Here is a 23,326-nt window from a genome sequence, read left to right as displayed (position 1 = left end):
ATATGCATATGCATGTGTCTTTTACTCGATTGTGAAGGCTCTCTCTCTCTCTCTTTCTCTCATAAAAACGTACCCCCAAAATCAATAATTTCTCATTCCCTATTCTTGTTCCTGGGATGAAAACTGAAGTTACTAGTAGTGTTAAAAGATTGTCATAGGGCTGAAGTGATATCTCAGCAGGTAAGGCACTGCAAAGCCTAAAGACCCAAGTTCAATTTCTCAGTACAGTACCCACATAAAGCCAGATGTACTAGGTGGCACATGTGTCTGGAGTTCATTTGTAGTGGCTAGAGGCCCTGACATATCCATTCTGTCTCTAATAAGAAAGAAAGAAGCCAGGTGTGGTGGTGCACACCTTAAATCCAAGAACTCAGGAGGCAGAGGTGGGAGGATCACCATGAGTTTGAGGCCATTGTGAGATTACATAGTGAATTCCAGGTCACCCTGAACTATAATGAGATCCTATCTCAGCAAACCAAAAAAAAAAGAAAGAAAGAAGGAGACATAGAAAGATTGCCATAGACTCTGCTTCTTCAGTGATCATATCTACATAAGTGTGTGCAAACATATGTTCCCTCTTTTTAAATTTTCTGCATTAAATTAATGAATTTTTATTTTGGTAAATTTCGTATATAAATATAATGTACTCTATCATATTCATTCCCATTACAGTTCCTCATCCTCTTCTCTTTCCTTCTGAAACTTTTTTCTTCCTAGAAACTCTCCTTTCTAACTTGTTAACTTTTAAACACATTATTCATATGTACATAAAGCATTTTGATCATAATCTTCTCCCATTACCTTCATCTGTTTTCCCTCTCTTGCTCTCCCTTCCACATAATTCTTTCTTCTTTCCAACTAATCTTTCCTCTATTTTTCTGTCATTTTTGCCCTTCTCTATTTCCCATGAACCCAGTACAATGCATATCATGTACAGGTAACCATAGTTCCTATGAAGTCATAAATACAATAGCCCTTCATGTCCTGAGGAAACAGTTTCAAAGCACCCCTCTTCATTCTGTGGCCCTTACATTCGTTCTAGTCCCCCTTCCACAATGTTCCCAGAGTGCAGGAAGGCACGATAGCGATGCCTCATTTCATGTTGAGCACTCAACAGTTATTCTCAGCACTTTAATGAGTTTCGAGAATCCATAGTAGTCATTAACATCTGCAAAAGGAAGTTTCTGTGACCAAAAGTGGGAGTTGAACTAACGTATATGCATAACCATGCATAGTTAGAGTGAAACTTGGACAAACAACATTGATAGCTTCCCTCCTAGGGCCTATGACCTTCCCATGCATAGGCTTCTTATCAGATTATCAGTACTAGATATGAACTCTTTGACCTCAATTACAATCCGAGAGCAGGTGGTTGCCACCATAACAGTCATGCTGCTCTTGCACCAATGGGTGTATCTTGCCTGGCTAGTTGGCAGTATAGTTCACAGGATTCACTGCTGTTCACAGTACTGATCACTTTTCTCCCTTTGAAAACTCCCTGGTAACTTCCATGCCCATTTTTGTTGTTTTTTTAATTGAGTTATTTGATTTCTTCTTGCTTAATATTGAATTCAATGTGTATTCTAGTTATTAATCCTCTAGCAGATATATAACTGGCAAAGATTTTCTCCTATTTAGTAGGCTTCCTCTTAACTTGATTAACAGCTGTTATCAACAAATGGGACCACATGACATTACAAAGATTTTGTACATACAGCAAAAGAAAATGTTCATTGAGCAGAGGCAGTTACTCTGTAATGTGTTTACTTGTGCTTAAGCATTCATAGTGGATACGTTGCATTAACAATACAAATGGATCCAATGTATTATCTTAACAACTGTATCACATTACCTATGTGAACATACCATATAACTCATTCCACCTGCCCCTGTTGACAGGCGTTTTTTTTTTTTTTCTTATAAATTATGCCACAGTGACCATTTTTACATGCACATTTTTTTTTTCTTTGTTTTCAAGATAGAGTCTCACTCTAACCCAGGCTGACCTGGAATTTACTATGTAGTCTCAGGGTGGCCTCAAATTCATGGTGATCCTCTTACCTCTGTTTCCTGAGTGCTGGGATTAAAGGTATGTGTCACCACGTCTGGTTTACTTGTATATTTTTAATTACAGGTGCTTTATACTGTCATATTCGTAAGGTATAATTACTCTTTATTTACAAATTAAATATACCATTTCGATCCCTTAGATTGACAAATTACCATAGATCCTTAATCCATTTTACTGTTCTATAAATTAATTAATATGTCAAACTCTGCATGGATTTAGTGTCCAAAGACTTTGATCCTGGACCATCATTGACTTGACCATGTGCCTAAGGTAGGGAAGCTGGCTCAAATTTTCTGGGCCTCAGTTTTCATATTTACAAGACTACAGGAGCACTAACTATCTCGACCCTCAGGGGTGTTGGTGAGAATAGAATGGGGCTGGTTGGCGTGACAAGCCTTGCAGTCCTGAGGCAGTGTCTGCCTCACTGACATTTTCAGCAGATGAACGATTCACTTGGATCTGGCATCTCTTCAGTGACATAATCATTTCAAAGTGAGACTCTACTGAAATAAATGCATGATTCATTGTAGCACCTCAATTTTACAAAAAGGAAAAAAAGCACCCTGAATTTGTTTATTTTAAAATTGTTTCCTAAAATGGGCTGGAGAGATGGCTCAGCGGTTAAGCTCTTGCCTGCAAAGCCTAAGGACCCCGGTTCGAGGCTCAATTCCCCAGGACCCACGTTAGCCAGATGCACAGATGCACAAGGGGGCGCACGCATCTGGAGTTTGTTTGCAGTGGCTGGAAGCCCTGGCATGTCCATTCTCTCTGTCTTCCTCTCTCTCTTTCCCTCTCTCTCTCTCTCTCTCTCTCTGTCACTCTCAAATAAATAAAAATGAACCAAAAAAATTTTAAGAAAATTTTTTTTCCTAAAATGCCCACCAACATTATGTAAGGCTGACTAGTTTCTTGTATTTTTGTAAGGTAGCTCTAATGTCCCATTAGCAGAGAAGCATGGACAGCAGAGGGATACTTTCAGATGGTTTGAAATCAATTCACAATGTCATAACATTTGTAAAATTGAGGGGGAAAGTATGTGGGCAGAGCCACAGTTGTTGTTTTCTTCTTTGCAAGGTGACCGCTCCATGACACTGACTGCAGGGACTTAGTGGGGCCTCACATTCCACATTGACCACCAGCTACTCAGTGCTTGAGCCGAAGTTCTTCCTCCATGGTTGGCATTATCCCCTGTAGAATGTAAATGAATCCTCACGCTGTAGAAAGAGATCTAAACAACCTAAAGAAAATCATATGTATTGAATTAAAAATAGATTACACATTTTATACATATCTGTGCTGCAAAGAGGCTTTTATTCAGCCTTTAAATGTATTGTTTCACTAATTGCTCAGAGAAAACAGTGAGGCAGGGACTGTCTCCGCTTCGTAGGTGAGAAGATAGGACCCCAAGTGTTTACATATCCATTCTGTGTCACAAACCTAGGAGCTAAGTCCTGGGCACAATGCCAAGTCTTCCAGCACCAAGTATCCTATCTCTGCACTGTACCAGAGGTGACTCATTCCATGCAGGGCTGTGTTCCACCGTGTAACATCCCAAAGGTGAATATATGTGTGTGTGTGTGTGTTTGTGTGTGTGTGTGTGTGTGTGTGTGTAAGATATACCCACCCTAGGATGCTTGCTCTTCATGACTGGAGTCCAGATCCTCTGCACCCATATAAAGCAAGGAGCAAAGAGGTACAGGTATCTCTAAACCCAAAGTGTAAGGCAATGGGAAGTAGAGTTCGCAGAATCCTGAAGCTTGCCAGTCAGCCACCTAATCTGTCCTTCCTAATGGCAAAACAAAACAGAGACCCTGTCTTAAACAAGGTGGGAGGGGAGGATCAATAGCCCCAAGATTGTCCTCTCCACACACTTACCCTGGCACATATACACCCATACATGCACATAAACATATGCACGCTCATATGCACGTACACACACACACACACGCACACACACAAGAAGTACGATTCTATGTACACACTTATAAACACATAGATAATGATACTAATTTATATGGGTTTCTCAAATTTCAGTGAAGTTTAGTAACCAAATGTTCATCTTCAATAGTTCTGTGATCAAAGGCTTGTCTAAATGGACAGTGTGAGTTATTAAAGTAAATACATGTACAAAGCAAAGTATTATGAGATTATTAAAATCATAAGTATGTATAGATAAAGTAATGTTTTCAACTTCTATCTACCTAAAAATTAATTAGTAGGTAATTAGCAACCCTGTAGAAGTTTCATTTTAAAAACTTCCATTCTCATTAAGCAGTAAGAACCTCAAGTTTTAATGAAGTACCATGATGAAGAATTAGAAAATTAGCCCTCACACTGCATTCTGCAGTATTTCAAAAGTTAATTAATTCTCTGACATTCAGCAATGCAGCTAAATTACTTTATACAGTTGTTTGAGCACAATGTCTGTAATCTTTTGATTAAAATAATAAAGGCCCACCTCATGGGTAGCCTTTATTATTTACCCATCTATGTCACTGTTGCCACTATGCCTTATAGCTCCTCCTCAAAATCTGAATAGGTTATTGATTATCTCTCAGAATTTAAGAACGTTGCTGTGGGGACTGAGAAGATGACTCAGTGGTTAAAGGTGCTTGCTTGCAAAGCCTAGAGGCCTGGGTTCAATTCTGAGCCATCCATGTAAGCTAGACACAGAACAGTGGTATAAATATGTGACATTCATTTACAAAGACAAGAGGACCTGGTGTGTGTCATGCACACACATAAATAAATAAATAAATAAATAAATAAATAAATGTTAGAAAGAGCTGCTATAATGGAATGGGGTGAGGGATTTTTAATTTTCAGTTTTCAAAGCCAATTTTTTCAACAAAATGTATGTATGTGTGTGTGTGTGTGTGTATATATATATATATATATATATATATATATATATATATATGCATGGCATACATATATATTGTATGTATTTTAGTCTTAAGCTGAAGGAGTCTCAGAAAGTGGTGCAGCATAACGCCTGCAAATTCGCTACCATTTCCCCTTCAGTTCCTATTTAAATTTGTGCTGCTTTTATGATCAATTCCTAACTCACAGGATAATGAATCCAGATTTTATTTTTGTTCTTTGCCAGACTTGTACAGGAGGCAAAGTGTTTGAAAATCAAAGGAAAAGAAGATATTGACTTGGATAATCTCTTCAGAGGTAAAATATATAAATAAATAATTAAACAAGGACAGATACACAGTACAGAACTCACTTTTTGTTGTTGTTGAGAATGTCATATCTGTTTAACTATTTGGCTTTTTCATTCTGGTTGGGAATGGTGACCAGATGTCAAAGATACTTACATTGTAGTCCCAACTTCATGCATAAGTTCTGTTACTGCATTGCACTTGACCTTAATTTCCTCATATTTATATATATAAAAAACCTAAACTGTCATCTCTGCGATGAGAGGAAATATCTGACCCTGTGGAAGTCAGTTTCTCTGGTCAGATCTCTATCTTGTCTCTGGCAACCATGAATGCCACTGAGGTAAATCATTCAAAAACGTGCCTCATTATTATGTCAGGCATGAAAGTTCCTGGGGGAAAAAAGCTTACCACCATCAGAGATGAGAAGTTTGTTAGAGTGTTTGAAAAGAGAATTGCGTGTTTTTATTTGGTTGTTCCTTCTAACAAAGGCTGAAATACAGACAGAAGCCGAGGTCAGGTTCTATGGTGGCGAGCTAAAGAGTGAGTCTCCCTTCAGTTATCTTGGTGCCAATGTTCTTTGATATGGTTAGATGAACACATCAGTCACTTGTAATTACTATCCTTTGCCTTATTCTTAGCCATTATCATTCTATAAATATATATTTTTTCCCAAACATGCTAAGAGATCTGGTTGACATCTAATGAAAAGGAAAATTGGTGCGTTTTCTGCTGAAAGTTACCACAGCTGGGTCATGCTGTAGTTCATCTCCAATTCGATCACCTGTTCTGGTTTTCTTAAGAGTAAAAGGGTGTGGGGCAGTTAATGAACAAGAGAGTTATGACATCCAAGGGTTAAACTGCCCTGTTCAAGGTCAAGCAAAGCTTGACATGGGGATGAAAGAGCTCTTTTTCTCTTCTTGGTCATAAAGAGTCAGGGTCTGTTTCTCTCAGTAGAAGGCAGCTAAGGTGTTTGGCTTTTGTGGTGCCCCCATATACTTCTTCCTTCTCAGAAGGACTTCTGTATAACATAGCAGGAGCTGAAACGTGCTTTAAATAAATAACTGATATTTTAGAAACTCCTCCAAATGTTCTCCTATTTCCTAAGCTTTGACTCCCTAAGCGGTGTGTGCTGGAATCACATAAGAAGCTTATAAAAATAAAGTGTTGGTGTTTTAATTCATATTTTGACACTTTTGAAAATTTTTGCACCAAGTAATTATGTATATGTTCCTGTTAAAACAGACACACAGTTTTGTATTTCACATAGTAAAAGTAGTGATGAGGATCATCCTGACCAAAATAGAAAATATCTCTAGCAAAAAGCATTTGCATAATGTGAAACATAAAATCTCTTCCAACTTCTTCAGTCTGCACTGGTTCACATATATATATATATATATATATATATATATATATATATATATATATTTTTTTTTTTTTTTCTGCATCACTTGTAATAAGTTTACACCCATATGCTTTCGCTGATCCTGCCTCAATTTAGCTGTGCAACTGAACCATTCCCACTTCCTCGCAGGGCGGGTCTGTGGTGGCAGACATGGCAATGAAGTCACAGGGCATGCCAGGGAGCTCCTGCCTTACCTAGAGCACTCATTTGCCAGAGGCTCCTAAAGTAGCTGCATTGGGGCAGTGTGGCCAGGGACCATTCTGCTTCATGAAAACTCATGGGCTGACCTTAGCACCTGTTTGCTAGTCTAGCCTGTCACCCAAAGTGATGCTTCCTATGCCTTGTCACTAGTGTGACTCAGGTCATGTGCTCGCTTCTATCCCGCATGAAGCAGAATAATGACACAAAAATATCTCTTCCGTGGCAATGCACATTTCCCTTTTGTTGAAGCAGAATCTCACTCAAGCCTCAGCTGACCTGGAACTCACTCTGAAGCCCAGGCTGGCCTTGAACTCATGTTAATACTCTTACCTCAGCCTCTTGAATGCTGGGATTAAAAGCATGAGCCACCATACTTGGACCCCTTCTTATTAAGCCTGCAAAGATGAGCATAATAACCAAATTCTCCCCTTTGGTTTTCATTTTGGAGCATAAATTTGATCAAATGCCTTCTTCATTCATTAGATTTTTTAAAGGACATGAACTTAAGCAAATTGTATGCCCAATTCTGATTTTCATATGATAGCCAGGTTTTCAAATTTTATTTACAACCATCTTTGTTTTCCAAAGCAAATTATTGACAGTAAAGATGACTGTCCATACATAATGAAACCTCTACTAAAAGCTACCCCTTTGATTTTCAAGTATAATTCTTAGAGTTCCTTATAATTCTTAGAAATCCTTTCTGATAATAGTGTATTAATATGAAATTAGGTGACAGAAATGCTAAATTATTTTTTATGATACAAATTTGTTAAGTAAGATCAGCTTAACAAGAGGATGTTTGATAATCAAATTGGCAGGAGATAAGGTAGAACTCCTATTAACCTGAAGTTTACAAAGCCTGATACAGAAAGCACAGCAAGTGGTAATTATCTTTTATCCCACTGTAAATGAAGTAATGTGCAGACAGGAAGCCAGTGATCACCACGTATCTGTGGTAGTTACCTTGTTGTTGGGACAGCTGTGGCAGTTACCTTGTTGTTGAGACAGATCACATGACCAGAAGAATTTTATGGGAAGAAAGGGCTTATTTTAGATTGATAATTTCTTTTTTTATTTTTAGTTAGTTTTGTATCCAGCAAATACAGTCAGTTTGGTACCATTATTAAGCTCATCCTTGACTTAACCCCTCCCCTTGGCCCCTCCTTGTTGAGGTATATGGGTCGTGCATTGTGGAGTTAGCCCTCAGTTATGGGTAGGATAAATGTCTCTACATATCATGACCCAACATGTGACTCTGACATTCTTTCTGCCCCCTCTTCCGCAAAATTTTCCTGAGCCATGTTGGGTTCATTTTTGGTCTGCTTCAGTGATGAGGTGTTGGGGGCCTCTGAGGCTCTGGCTCTCTGATTTGGTAGGAGCTGATTTTTCTCTGTGTTGATCTCCTTCACCCTTGTGCTGGTACCTGGTTCACCAGGAAAACATCACCCTTGTTTGTTTTGCCAATTGTTCTTAGTAACAGCCAGGGCCCTTTTGAGGTATGATGGGTGGCTCTCTCCTTAGGATCTACATCTATCTGAAAAAGAGAAGCAGATTCTCCAATGGAGAATAAGTTAGCACCTGGACAAATGAGATAACCCTTACTTTTTTATAGAGAATTTAATAGGTGTAGACCCTGTTGTAGCCCACGATTGATGGTAGCTTGATAATGGAGAGTGAGCTTATGTTTGGATATGGTTCTGACTTGTCTCCCAGCTCCAGCTATGGGTCTTGTACCACTGAGGGGATCAGATAGCCGAATCAAGAGCAGTTGGTTCCCCACCATGGCTGTGTGCCACTATTGCACTTGTGTGGGCATCACAACAGGTTATTTGCTGCTAAAAAGGTTAGATGCTTGAACATATATTGGTCATATTCCCCTAGTCGCCCATGTAGCACCTTCTGGCACTAGATGCGCTGACTGTCTGGGGACTGACTCTCTTCCAGCTTCCAGCCATGCCATTCCATTTTACATGTCAACCACATAAGGTGTCTTCAGCAGTAGGGTCTTACCACTAACCTTTGGTGGGTCATCAAGTAGTCAGACAGAAATCTGTCTTTCATTTAGGAAACCTTGTAGGTCTCTCTGATCAAAAGCTCATTGTAGATGATAGCCACATGCTAGTACTGGGAGTTACAGGCCAGTGCCCACTAAGAAAAGGAAGAAAAAGATAACTAATATACAAGAATTAGGGAGAAGAGGGGGGAGAGGGAGGGGGTGAAGCTTAGAAGATTAAGGTCAGTCTTCATCATACCCTCTCCAGCGTCTTGTGGCTCAGGTGTTCCCTCTAAGGGCCTGTTGAAGGTTCAGCCATTTGGTCTGCCTTTTAGGGAGTAGAATTTTATGGTACCATTGTAGATTGACAATCTCAAGGGGAAATTTCATCTTGATATGACAAGCAGAGGTAGGTATTACATCATGCCACAGTGGCTGGGAAGTAGCAGCACACGTGATCTAGCTAGCATTTAGCAATCTGGGCTAGAAAACCTCAAGGTCCGCCACTAGTGACATAACTCCTCCAGAGAGGCTTCACCTCCAGAGGCTCCACCAGTTATGGATTGAATATGAGGCTGAATCACAAACCCATGAAGCTGAGGGGGACACACTTTACATTCAACCTACCACAGTCTCCTTTCCCCAGTTTGGAGCTGGTCACCTGCGTGTTTGCTTCTCAAGTTTTTACCTTTGCCAGTGAATGTTCTATAGAGAATTAGATAAAAAAAATACTTCCTTAAATTCAAATTACATGACACCATCAAAGTGTGTTCACACTAACAGTAAAGGACTTGCTCACTCTGGATCCTTCTACCCCAGAGACAGCCCAAGAGACAGAACTGCTAAAATTTGGTCCCTTGGTTCCTTGAACTCTGTCAAGGGCCACTGCCTCACACGACACTGTGGGAGCTCTTTTGAATCTTGGTGTATTACTTACAAGTTCTTTATTATTACATGTTTTATCATCTTGGAGTCTTGAATGTAACATTCTAATTTTGTTCATTTGATAGTTTTGTAAGTAAAAAAATTGAAAGGTAAGTATGGTTAGTGAGTCCTTTGTGGGTTTATTTTAGACATGATATATGTTTGTATGTTTTTCAACTGGCTTACAATTATATTTGATAATCTACAAGTAGCTTTACTTCCCACTTACTGATAGATATGGTACTCTTTCTAAGTCCATTAAAAAGCTTAGTCCAACCTTAATCTATCAACAAGACAAGAATAGGTAGGTGATTCCCTAGCAGAGAATCTCTCACACAGTAGCCAGGGCCCACAAAGGAACTGGCAATATAAGCAAGGGTGCTGCTTCCACAGAGTCAGCCAGCGTGATGCTGACAGACGCTAAGATACTCAAAATGCACCAAAGCAGGAATTCAGAAGCTGCTGAGCATTCAAGAGTAATGTAGAATTAAAGCACACCCACCAGGACTCAGGGAAGTTTGAGGAAGAGGGTGTGGAAAGAATGTAAGAGCCACAGGGTGGGAAGGAAAATCCAGAGACATCACCCTCCACAAAATAACAGACTGCTGATCCCACAACATATAACCTACAAGTACATGGTGAATATCAACAATCCCATTAAGGCTGGCCCTCTGTGGAGCAGGGACAGGGAGGAAGGAAATGATGGTACCAACATAAGATGTGTCCGTACAAAGTATTTACTTAGTTAAAAAAGAAAAAGGATTAAAAAAAAGTTTAGTCCAGTCTCTACCAAAGGGATAATACCCAAATAGGTACCAAATGTGTCAAGAAATAGAAGTTGAGGGGCTGGAGAGATGGATTCATAGTTAAGGCTCTTGCCTACAAAGTCTAAGGACCCATGTTTGACTCCCTGGTACCCACATAATGCCAGATGTAAAGGTGGCACATGTGTCTAGAGTTTGTTTGTAGTGGTTAGAGGCCCTGTCTCTCTACCTGCCTCTCTCTGTCTCTCTCTTAAATAAATAAATTAATTTAATTTAATTAAATAAATAGAACTTGGCCCATCCCTGACCCAGTGCAGACTCGTTATCTCCTCCTGGCACGATAACCACTATTCTTATTTCACTAGCTAGTAGTTATTTTCACCCAGTTTATACAAATGGACTCAGATTCCATGACCTGTCTGGCTTCCTTTGCTAATGTGAATATGAGAACCATCCATACCGTTCCTTGAAGGACAATTACCAGTAGCTTCGGTTTTAGTTACCTTCTTGTTACTGCCATAAAACTCCTGGCCAAAACCAGTTCACGGGAGATAATTGTTTTTGTTTTTTTTTTTTGTTTTGACTTTTTGGAAGAGAAGCTCCATGGTGGCGGGGGAAAGCATGGTATGATCAGAGGCTGGATGTCACCTCCGTCACAGCAGGTGGAAAACAGCCGCCAGAGAGTGAGCTGAGTCCTGGGAAAGGGAAGCTGATTATAGCACCCCTAACCCTGCCCCCAACAGCACTCATCCTGTAACAAGACCTCACCACCCAAACTGTCATCAGCAGGGAACCAAACATTCAGTTCCCATGAGTTTATAGGGGACAGCTGATTCAAACCACCACAAACATATATGTTGCGTTAGGACGTTTTGTCATCACTGTGGCAAAGTATATGACAGGATGATACCTGAGAAGAAAGGCTTATTTGGGCTTAGTGTAGATGTGGATTGTACTCCATCGCGGTGGGGAAGGCATGGCAGAGTTCATGGCAGCCAGATAGAACCAGTGGGACTTCACATTGCGATGGATGAGGGAGCAAAGAAAGCTGTCCAGAGTCATATGTGGTGTAACCTTCACATACCTGCTCCTGGTGCCCTTCTTCTACCAGCTATGCCCCATCTCCTAAAGGTTCCACAGCCTTCAAGTAATGCCATGAGCTTGGAACCAAACATTCAAAGCATGAACCTGTGGGGGCCATCTTGATTTCTATGTTTAGGGAAGAGCACTTGGCCAACCCGACTCCAGTATTCCATGCACTTACTACCTCACATTGTCGCAGTCAGGGTCACGTTGCTGGCAGAAACCACTCGACCTAGAACAGCTTGTGGGAAAAGAGGTTCATTTAGGCTTACAGGCTCAAGGGGAAGCTCCACAATGGCAGGGGGACGATGGCATGAGCAGAAGGTGGACATCACCTCCTGGCCAACATTAGGTGTACAATGGCAATAAGAGAGTGTGCCAAACACTGGCAAGGGCTCACTGGCTATAATGCACATAAGTCCACTCCCAACAATACAGTGCCTCCAGGAGGCGCTAACCTCCAAATCTCTATCAGCTGGGGAATCTAGCATTCAGAACACCCAAGTTTATGGGGGACACCTGAATCAAACCCCCACATATGTAAGGGAAGGAGGTAAATGCTATTAAATTCTACCAAAACCCAGGGCCTCATGCCAGTTTTAGTAATAAAACTGTACAATGTTTCCACCCACAAAATAACCTTAACCATAGCCACACAGGTTTTCAGTATGATAACAGTATATTATCACAGGCTATTTAAGAAACAGTTAGGGAAACAGAAAAGGATAGGAGAGGAAATAAAACATTTTGACCCTATAAATATAAAACATTAACTCAAAGAGCTGCTACATAAACTTTTAGTATGCAACACATTATGTCTGACCTTCAAGACATTATAAGTTATCTAAAGGTCAAAGGGAAAAAGACAGTCTAAACTGACAAAGCAAACATCAGAACCAGCCACAGATATGGCCGAGATTTTAGTATTATCTGATCATGAATTTAGCTACAACACAGTTACATAATAATGGTATTCACAGATCTCTGAAAGAAACAGGTACATGTAGGGGTAGATAAGTAGTGTAGGCAGACATATAGAAACTCTACCAAAGAACCACCAAGAGATGCTGGATATCAAATACACTGTAACAGAAATGAACTATGTGTTATTATGTAAGTAGGCACACTAAAGAAAAAAAAAAGATGTCAGAGGCTGTCCCAACATGTAAAGCAAAAAGATAAATAATGAAAATATGTTACTGAGTATGGTGGCGCACACCTTTAATCCCAGCACTCAGGAGGCTGAGGTAGGGGATTGCTGTGAGTTCAAGGCCAGGCTGAGATTACATAGTGAATTCCAGGGCAACCTGGGCTAGAATGAGACCCTACATCCAAACCATAACAACAGCACCAAAAATATGTTATAGGGGATAGAAACATGGCATAGTGGTTAAGGTGCTTGCCTGCAAAATTAAGGGACCCAGGTTCAATTTCCCAGGACCCACAAAAGCCAGATGCCCAAGATAGTGCATGTGTTTGCAGTGCTTATGTCTGGAATTCATTTGCAGCAATTGAAGGCCCTGGAGCATTCATAGGCTCTCTATCTATCTATCTATCTATCTATCTATCTATCTATCTATCTATCGATCTATCTATCTTGACTCCTCTCTCTCTGCATCATTCTCTCTCTCAAATAAATGAAATTTTAAAATGTTACAGTTCATCCAAAAACTGATGGACAATTACAAAGGGTACAATAGGAATACAGAAAGGAAGACTAAAATGAAAGGCAAGAGAAGAAATAGTTGAAATCCTATCTAAAAATTTCCCAAAATTACAAAATGGATAACAAAGTGCACATCCAGTAAATGTAAAAAATACCAAATAGAAATATCTACACCTCAATTAGATCTACATAAATAAAGATAAAGAGAAACCCTTGAAAGGAACTCAGAAGAACCATCGCCTTATTCATTAAGGAGAAATATGAGCATGGATGTATGACGCTGGGCTTTCTCTTCAGAACCTCTGTTAGCACAAGGAGAATGGAGAGCTGGAGAGATATCTCAGTGGTTAACGGCATTTGCCTGCAAAACCTGTCATCCTCAGCCTGAGTTGAATTCCCCAGTACCCACATAAAACCAGATGGACCAAATGGAGCATGCATCTGGAGCTTGTTTACAATGGCATGAGGCCCTGGCACATCCATACTCATTCTCTCTCTGTGTCTGCCTCTTTCTCTTTCTCTCTCTGTATCATAAGTCAAAACTAAATTTCAGAAAGGGAAATCAGGGCTGGAGAGATGGCTTAGCTGTTAAGCTCTTGCCTGTGAAGCCTAAGGACTCCGGTTCAAGGCTTGATTCCCCAGAACCCACATTAGCCAGATGCACAAGAGGGTGCACGTGTCTGGAGTTTGTTTGCGGTGGCTAGAAGCCCCTAGCGCGCCCATTCGCTCTCTCTCTCTCTTTCTCTCTCTCCTTCTTTCTCTGTCTGTCACTGTCAAATAACAAAAATTTTAAAAAGGTGGGGGGATGGATTAAAATGTCTAAATCATGGACTTAAACAACAACCAAAACCTTATAATTCCATAAAAGTATCCTTCACAAATGAAGGAGTATGTATTGAAAGGCCAGTCCAGACAAACAGAAACTGAGGGAATTTGTCTCCTGGAATGATGTGTTAAAAAGTAGCTTTTTGGGCTGGAGAGATGGATTAGCAGTTAAGTGCTTGCCTGTGAAGCCTAAGGACCCTGGTTCAAGGCTCAATTCCCCAGGACCTATGTTAGCCAGATGCACAAATGCGCCCATTCTCTCTCTCTATCTCCCTCTTCTCTCTCTGTCTGTTGCTCTCAAATAAATAAAAATAAAAAAGAACAAAACTTTTTAAAAATGTAGCTTTTTAGTGATATCTCATAAACTTAGAACTATATAAAAAGCATATTAGATAAGCAAAGAATTGAAAGAAAAATATACAAATGAAAAGAGTATAATATCTTTTACACAGAGTCTTAGTTAAGAGGTTGCTGATTGTTCAGCTGTCTCAAGTAATACCAACAAGATTTTGCGTGTTGTTGCTATACAAGGTATAAAGGAAGGGCTGGGAAAGTCTTCGTGCTTGTGTTGATCTGTTAAGTGGTATAGTGTGAAAATATATAATGCAAACTTAGAACATATAGTAAAAATATTTATTTGAAACTATGACTGATATGTTAAATGAAGAGAGAAGTTGAAGTTATTAAAATCAGAGCAAGAATGGGCTGGAAAGATTTCTCAATGGTTAAGGTACTTGCCTATAAAGCCTAACAACTTAGGTTCAGTTCCCCAGTACCCATGTAATGCCACATACACAAAATGGCACATGTATTCGGAGTTTGCAGTGGCTGGAGGCCCTGGCATGCCTATTCTCTCCCTCTCTCTCTCTATCTATCTGCAAATAAGTAAATAAAGTATAAACAAAAAATCAGAGAAAGGAGAAAAAGTAAAGACAACACAGATTCAAAATGGAACAAACTCAAAACAGATCATAGCCCAAAATGTAAAACACCTGACTAAAATTTATACAAGATAATCAAGGAGAAAATATAGATGGCTGTGGGTTTAGGGATGACTTAACTGTAACACCAAAGGCATAATCAGGGAAAGAGGAGCTTGGCAAGACTTGGAACTAAATGAAGCTTTCTGTTCTCTGAAAGACTATTAAGCAAGTGGAAAAGACAAGTAAGAGATTAGGAGAAACTATTTGCAAACATACATCTGGTAAAAAGATTTGCATCCAAAGTATATAAAGAGCTGTTGAAATTCAACAGTAAGAAATCACAGTTTTTAAAGGGGCAAATGTCTGGACATCTCACCCAACTCAGATAAGCTATGAAAAAGCCAGTCAACATCATACATCACTAACAAACTGCAAATTAAAGTGATGAAATCCCACTGCAGAACATTAACAAAAAGATGTAACTAAAAAAAAAAAAATGTGGCACACTAGTGAGAATGTCAAGCAATGGGAGCTCTCCCTCACTGTGTAGGAAAGCAAAGGGGTGTGACTGGTTTGGGATTCAGTATGACAGTTTCACACAAAGCTAAACTCTTTCTACCACACAACCTAGCAGTTACTTTCTCAACGAACTCAACGAATTCAAAACTTACATCTATACAAAACTCAAACACTAATATCAAAACCAGCCTTATTCATGATTGCCCTAAGATAGAAACAACCAAGATGTTCTCCAGTAGATGAATGGTTAAACAATCTATAGTTATAGATGTACAACAGAGTATTGTTCAGCAGTGTAAAGAAATGAGCTACAGAAAGGCACGAATGAAAGTTAGTTTCCTGTTGCTAAGTAGAAATAACCAGTGCGCAAAGGCTACCTCCTGCATAATTCCATGTACGTGACACTGTGCAAAGGACACAGAAACATCACCATGATCACCAGCTGTTAAGAATTCAGCTCTAGGGTAGACAGGCAAGGAGGAGCAGAGGGAACCAACCTTATGTATGAAACTGACAAACATATGATTGTGTGTGTGTGTGTGTGTGTGTGTGTGTGCATGCGCACGTACTTAATCTGTGCATTTGTGAAGAGAACTGTGCAATATGAATTCGTAGTGTAATCTGGGAAATATAGTACAGATAATTACATATCAATACTGGTTCATCAGTTGTAAGAAATGTACCATATTAAGGTAAGAAATTAAGGACACAGGGGCTGGAGGGATGGCTTAGCAGATAAAGCATTTGCCTGCAGAGCCAAAATACCCAAAATACAAGGGGGCACACACATTTAGAGTTCGTTTGCAGTGGCTGAAGGCCCTCACACACTCATTCTCTCTCTCTTTCTTTCTCTGTCAAGTAAATAAATAAATAAACATAAATCAAATATTAAAATAAATAAAGAAATTACAGACACGGACTGGGGATATGGCTCAGCAGTTAAAGGTGCTTGTTTGCAAAGTCTTCCAGCCCAAGTTCAATTCCCTTCATATCCACATAAAGCCAGAGGCAAAAAGTGGCCCTGTGTCTGGTGTTCATTTGCAGCAACAAGAGGCCCTGGCTCTCTACCCACACATACACATACAAATAAATAAACATTTCAAATTAATAAGAAACTAGGACTTAAATAGAAGGAGCATGTGGGAATGCTCTGCATGTCTTTACAATATTTCTGTAAAATTAAGCTACTAAAAAACTAAAAGGATTGATTTGGAAAGGTGATTATAAGTAGGTAATATCTTCAATGTGACTCCACAGCATGTGGTGTACTCACACTAGGGTGTTAAGTTTGTGGGACTCAGAGAGATAGAACAAGCTGCACTGAGAGGGAAAAGAAGGGAGTTATTTACAGTCACCCAAAGCTGCTTCTAAGGATGAGAACTCAGCACCCACATTCACCCCAGGGAATAGTCTAGCAACTAAGTTAAAGGAAACGACTAGTATTAGAAATACATAATCAATAATTTTGTTTAAGCCTAGAAGACTATAAACAACAATTATAAGTGACTGCATGCTGTTAGCCAACATAAATGGAACTTTGGTTATTATGGGAGCTGGATAGATTGCTTAGGGGTTAAGGCACTTGCCTGCAAAGCCAAAGGATCCAGTTTGATACCCCAGGACCCACATAAGCTAGATGCACAAGGTGGCAAATGCATCTGGAATTTGTTTGCAGCAGCTAGAGGCCCTGGTTCACCCATTATTTCTTTCTCTTTTTGCCTCCCTCCCTCTCTATTGTTCACAAATAAATAAATAAAAATTAAAAATTAAAAGATTAACCAACCAAAAGCAAGAGAACCATGGATTAAAAGGCATTAACAACTTATTTAAGAGACATATTGATGGGTATAGTCAGTCTTCTTAGCCAAAGACCAGTGGGAGTTTCTCTCTGGAGTCTGTGATCATCATATATTTAGGAAACAACAGTATTCGTTTTTTGAGATTTGAGGTAGAATTTATAGTCTATGAATTTTTAAGAATTCTAAGTATTAGAGAAAAAGTATTTTGAAAATCCAAAAGTGGAGAAAAGTGAGAGTGCAAGAATAAGGAAGTCTGAGTAAAACTGCATCTGCTTTAACAAGTAGATTCTTATTTTTAGTTATAAGCTCTAGCAATGAACAACTCTGGAAGCTATACTCCATAGCACCAAGGCTGGTGTGACGTGGGCAGCCACCACAGCTTCCTTGGAATATTCCAGAAATAGTCCCTGGAGCTGGCATTTGTGTCTGAGCCCCTTTCTCCATAGACATCATTCTGATCATGCTGGGATGTGGCTTCACCCTTCTGAGCGGCTCCAGAATGTATCTGTGATTGGTCCCTTTAACTTTGTGTGGGATAGTGACTTGATAACAGGATCAGTATTGAGCATCCTGGGTGTGTTAATGGCCTACACAGTGGAAGGGGGATAGACAGAAACTAGCAGAGAACTGGGGCCTATTTCTAGAGTAGAATTGCAGCTTCCTGTTCCAATACCATGTAGTGTGCCTTCTCCAGGGCCAGATGGTGCTTTTGACTTCAGGCTTTGGAGAATTACCACCCCAGCCAAGGTGATGGGGATTCGATCACTTCCTGTCCTTAGTAGCCCATTCTTCATGTAGGATCTTTATATCCTGTGAACACATGATTATGTGGGTATCTTTGGGAGACAGAGCACTGCAAACAGAAAAACCTTTGTCTTTTATTCATCATTTCTCCTACAGCAATGCCAGGTCTGTCTTCTTCATCTGACTCAGTACCAAAGTGAAATATCCCCTTCAATGTGTATACCTAGGACAAAAGTCAGAGACCAAAGCATCCCTCCAATAAATGACTGGTGTGAGAGACACTTTTGTGCCTTGATTGTAGGTAATGTGGACCTCCACACACACACACCACACACGCACACACATACACACACACACAGCTGCCATGCTCTGTGGGGTAGGAGAACATGCTTTTCCTACAAAATCTTTGTGAAACTAGTATGGATGCTAAATAAAAGTACAGACATAAAGTTCACAGCTTGCTCAATGAGTGTAGCAGACAACGTTCTGGATTATGGAGCAATTTGGAGGATGAGTCCATGAAATTCCTTTTCTTAAAAGCTTTCAGTCAAAGATTATCCTGGGTTTCTCTACCCAGACAGCCCTGCTGTTTTGACACTTCATTTAATGGCTGAGAGATGAGATTTTTAAGTAGGAGTGCCATGCACCTGTGTCTGAGGTGAAGAAAGAACCAGGATGTGCTGTCTTGAATATATGTAAATGATCCTTACCTGAATTGTCAGGTAGTTATCTTGTTATACATCTCAACTGAAAGTCATTACTGAGAAGTGGAAAATGAGAATTGCTGTTGGCCCCAAGATATTTGTTTTAAGTCATACAGAGCTATTATATAAGTTAAGATGCACAAGATTTTTTTTCTCTTTTTAAAATAAAGGAATAGCTATCATTAAAATTAGTAATTTGTGTAAATAAAGAACATCATCTATTTCAATACCACATGGAACTCAGTGTATGACATATGCATGAAATATGAGTAGTGTATCAATTAGGTATTTGGTTTGAGTCACTCTGAATACATTGCATCTTTCCTTGTTGCCATAGCTACCATGGTCTTATGGGGGTATATGGTGTTTCATATATGTCATAGACTTATTTGTCTAGTGAATTCTTTCCTCTATTGTTTTCATAGTTCTCCATATTTTTCTATTTTCTTATACACTTCCTCATTAATTTTTTTTTTTTTTGGTTTTTCTAGGTAGGGTCTCACTCTAGCCCAGGCTGACCTGGAATTAACTATGTAGTCTCAGGGTGGCCTCGAACTCATGGCGATCCTCCTACCTCTGCCTCCCGAGTGCTGAGATTAAAGGTGTGCGCCACCACACCTGGCTTCTCATTGATTTTTATGAAGAATTTTAGTTAACAATTTTTTTCCTTTAAATTTTGACTAACAAGCTCTTAGTGGTTTTGATGTGCATAAAAATCAGAGTGTAATATAACCATAAGAAGATAACTAAATAGATAATAAAATAATACATATTTTCAAAACTAAAAACCAAAAAGAGAGCAAAGATATCTGAGTTATTCTAGATATAGCTATTTTGATGGCTTTTAAGAAAGATGATTTTGAAAAGAACAAAAGAAGTTCCCCAGTGGTGATGGTTGTCATTCTTATACATGATTGTCTGGTTTTTATATTCTATAGAAAAGTCTTTTCAAAAACATTTACTTTTTATTTTAGGAATATTTTTATTTGCTTATTAGCAAGCAGGCAGAGATAAAGAGAATGAGAGAGAAAGAAAATGGTCATGCCAGGGCCTTCACCACTTCAAACGGACTCCAGATACATGTGCCATTGTGCATCTGGGTTTATGTGGGTACTGGAGGAATGAACCTGATTGCTAGGCTTTGCAGGTGAGCTCCTTAAACACCGAGCCACCTCTCCAGCCCTGACATTCCTTACTAGTAGCATCAATGTTAACTGTTATTATTATCATTATTATGCTCATCATGAGGATATAAGCTGTACTGAGTGTCTCTATCCATCACTTCTCATATTGGGATCTATGGGGCTGGTAAGATGAGGTCTAGAGACGATTTTAATGGCAAAGAAAGTATCAAGTATCACTATGAAGGAATAAATACACACACACACACACACACACACACGCAGAGAGAGAGAGAGAGAGAGAGAGAGAGAGAGAGAGAGAGAGAGAGAGAGAGAGAGGCTCTCTAATTCCAGAAGAAATGCAGAAAGACTTGAAAAATGACATCAGAAGAGGGGTGGAATGTTTGCCAGAGACTAGTCAATATAGGAAGAACCTCATGTTTGCAACATGTTTGGAACCTGTTGTTTGAATGCAGAATTTCCCACAAAGGCTCATGTGTTTGAATACTTGATCTCCAACTGATGGCGCTGTTTGAGAAAGTTGTGGAACCTGTATAAATTGGAGACTTGCTGGAGAATTGAGTCAAAAGGGTAGGGCCTTGAAGCTTGATTACACCTCCTGCTCACTGTTTGCTTCTGACTGCAGTCTGACTAGCTCTGCTTTATGCTCCTGCCACCATGAAACTTCCTCTCAAAACTATAAGCCAGGGCTGTAGAGACAGCTCAGTGGCTAAGTGTGCTTCCTGCACAAGCACGAGGTCCTGAGAGAGCCTGAGAATGCCTGAATTAAAATCTCTTGATGCCACATAAACTTGCTGGACAAATCCGGGTTCACCTGTAACCCCAGTCCCACAGCAGAGCAGACACCTGAGAATCTGTGGAGCTTGGCAAGCTCTGGGATGAGTAAAAAGAGACTCAAAATAAGACCAAATGGAAGAGTGATGGAGTGGAGAAGACATTCCATTCTGGCCACTACAGGTGAGTGACCCTCACTGAAAGTGAGTGTGTGGCTGATGCAACAGCACATACATGTGCATCCATCACCCATACTTTATGCTTCCTTAAACATGTACATGCATGTGTATGTGTGTGTGCACGTGCATACACACACAATACACTCATGCTGAAAATAAATAAAACACTATAAGCCAAAATAAATCCTTTTCTTACTAAGTTGTTTCTGGTCTGGCACTGGTTCACGACAATGAGAACGTAACCAGCATAGAACGTCGCTAAGGTACTTGGAAGAGCACTTACATACCATTATTTTTGTTTAACCTCACTTCCATGTCATGCTTAATTCATCTGCCTTTATCGAGCCTGTTAGCCCTATGACCCCTAGACCATGAACCTTTCATAGACGGGATGCTGGCTCCTTGTTGCACTACCTGTGCCTAACCCCGTGCCTCTCCTACAGTGAGAATTCATGCTAAGTGGATTTAGTAGCATTTGTGGAATGATGTCCCGTGCCTTTGCTGTCTCAAGGCTTGACTTGTCAATTTTATTTTTCAGCTATGCAAGCAGATGGTTTAGTAATACACATACATAGATCTCAAGCTGTCTTACTATCTTAGCATAGTATATTTTAAAGGGCCAACACTCACTGGGGACTATGTAAGAAACCCCTCACACCATTTAAAAACAGGAGGACACACTAAACAAGAACAAGGTGACAGTCACATGTTCTCATGCTGGACTTCTCCTCTGAATGGCACATATGCTGTGCAGAGTGAAAATTGACAGGACTTCCTGTTGGAATTTTCCAAAATTATCAAAGTTCTCTGGAGTTCAGGAATGGGCAGTAATTCAATCCTATTGAACAATTATGGGCCAGTGCAGAGCACTTTCCAGCTTGTTGATGTGTTCTTTCCCTGAAAACTAACCATGTAAAAATTCTTTTTTTTTTTTTTTTTTGGTTTTTCAAGGTAGGGTCTCACTCTGGTCCAGGCTGACCTGGAATTAACTCTGTCATCTCAGGGTGGCCTTGAACTTATGGCAATCCTCCTACCTCTGCCTCCCGAGTGCTGGGATTAAAGGCGTGCGCCACCACGCCCAGCTCGTAAAAATTCTTTATGTCCAGTAACCTACTTATTTACTGAGTCCTAGAGCAAAATTTATCACTATTGGCCAAGTAAGAACAAGTCAAGCATTTGCAAAATTTAAGTTGGGATTTCCTTTTACCTTGGAAGGTACACATGAATTTTGCAACTTTCTGCTTTTTCAGCATATTTGACCTTTTTTCCCCATTTGCTCAGCTGTGTGAAGACTGATATTTATTATTCCACATAAGGCATCAAGTCCAGTGAACCCCATTGTTCATTATGACTAGTATCTGGCAAGGACAGGGCACTGAGCCTTATGAATAGTCATTCAATATATCAATTCATTGAAAATTGAGTATATATTTAACTGTCAGATTCCTTTACATGCTAGTAATCTGATGTTGAAAAGTGTCTGAACATATTGTATTGCTTTATTACTCACAAATGACTCTGCAGACTTATTACACTTCAGAGCTATTATTTTAACATCATCTTAAATGGTATTGATCAGTGTGATAGGACCCGTTTATGGGAATTTTCAATTGAAAGCTATCAAGATCTTTCTGTGTTCATATTTTAAACCACATACCATTAAAGAAAAAAAAAACCACTTAAGAAGATGACTGACTGCAACCTTTTAACCATGGATAAGTGCTTCTCTGAGTTCTTGGTAAGCCTTTGCAATGGCCTCCACTTTCTTGTCAAAAGGCTTCAAAGCCGACGTGTTATAATTGCACCATGCATTGTTAGAGAAGTCATAAGGGAAGGGAGTCAGTAATCACGCCCCTGCTAAGCCGCCCAGCATGTGTCATCAATGTTTAATGAGACACACTAGCTAACTGGTGAGAAATATTACAAGACCCCTTCAGTGCTTTCTGCGGTATCTGCTCCAGCAACCACAACTGCCACTTCCAGTTTGTCCCTACTAGTAACTCCTCCTGGAAAGCCAAGGATTTTTAATGTAATGGAGTGAAAGCCATGTCTGGAAAAATAGGATGCTGGTGCTGACAGGGCCCATTGCCACAGCTCAATACACCTGAGGACACCTTTCATAAGCATAGGCACTGTCTCCTTCAAATATCCCTGCACAGTCTAGGAAAGGTCTCCATCCAGGGCACAACCAGTGACCTCTGCACCACAGTTCTAGAGGATGGGTTGAATTCGTCCTAGCATGGAAACTCAGTCAGGATTTTGGTGCACGATTCTTGATGAAGTTATTGTGCACAATATCATGGGCTTGATGGCATCTCAGTGCTACTTGGGAGCAAGATTTTAGCATCCTGAACTGGCAGGAAGATGAGGCTGGTGCTTGTGTGTTCTGTACAGAAGTGTATATTAAAGAAGCAACAAGCAGTAAAACTAAGGA

At 39.9% G+C, this 23,326-nt stretch overlaps 1 protein-coding gene across 4 annotated transcripts in view; it reads left to right on the top strand.

Annotated features, from left to right (window-relative positions):
• Nucleotides 1-23,326, top strand: part of L3mbtl4 (L3MBTL histone methyl-lysine binding protein 4) — a 451,548-nt gene that overhangs the window by 337,855 nt on the left and 90,367 nt on the right. For all 4 annotated transcript variants that reach the window (XM_045144044.1, XM_045144045.1, XM_045144046.1 and 1 more), the window contains one exon: nucleotides 5,181-5,251. In XM_045144044.1, coding sequence (XP_044999979.1) covers nucleotides 5,181-5,251 — 71 coding nt within the window. The remainder of the gene's footprint in view (nucleotides 1-5,180; nucleotides 5,252-23,326) is intronic.

The sequence above is a fragment of the Jaculus jaculus genome, chromosome 2, assembly GCF_020740685.1.
Source record: "Jaculus jaculus isolate mJacJac1 chromosome 2, mJacJac1.mat.Y.cur, whole genome shotgun sequence".
NCBI lineage: Eukaryota > Metazoa > Chordata > Mammalia > Rodentia > Dipodidae > Jaculus > Jaculus jaculus.
The sequence above is the reverse complement of the archived record's forward strand: the minus strand, read 5'-3'. Positions and strand labels throughout refer to the sequence as shown.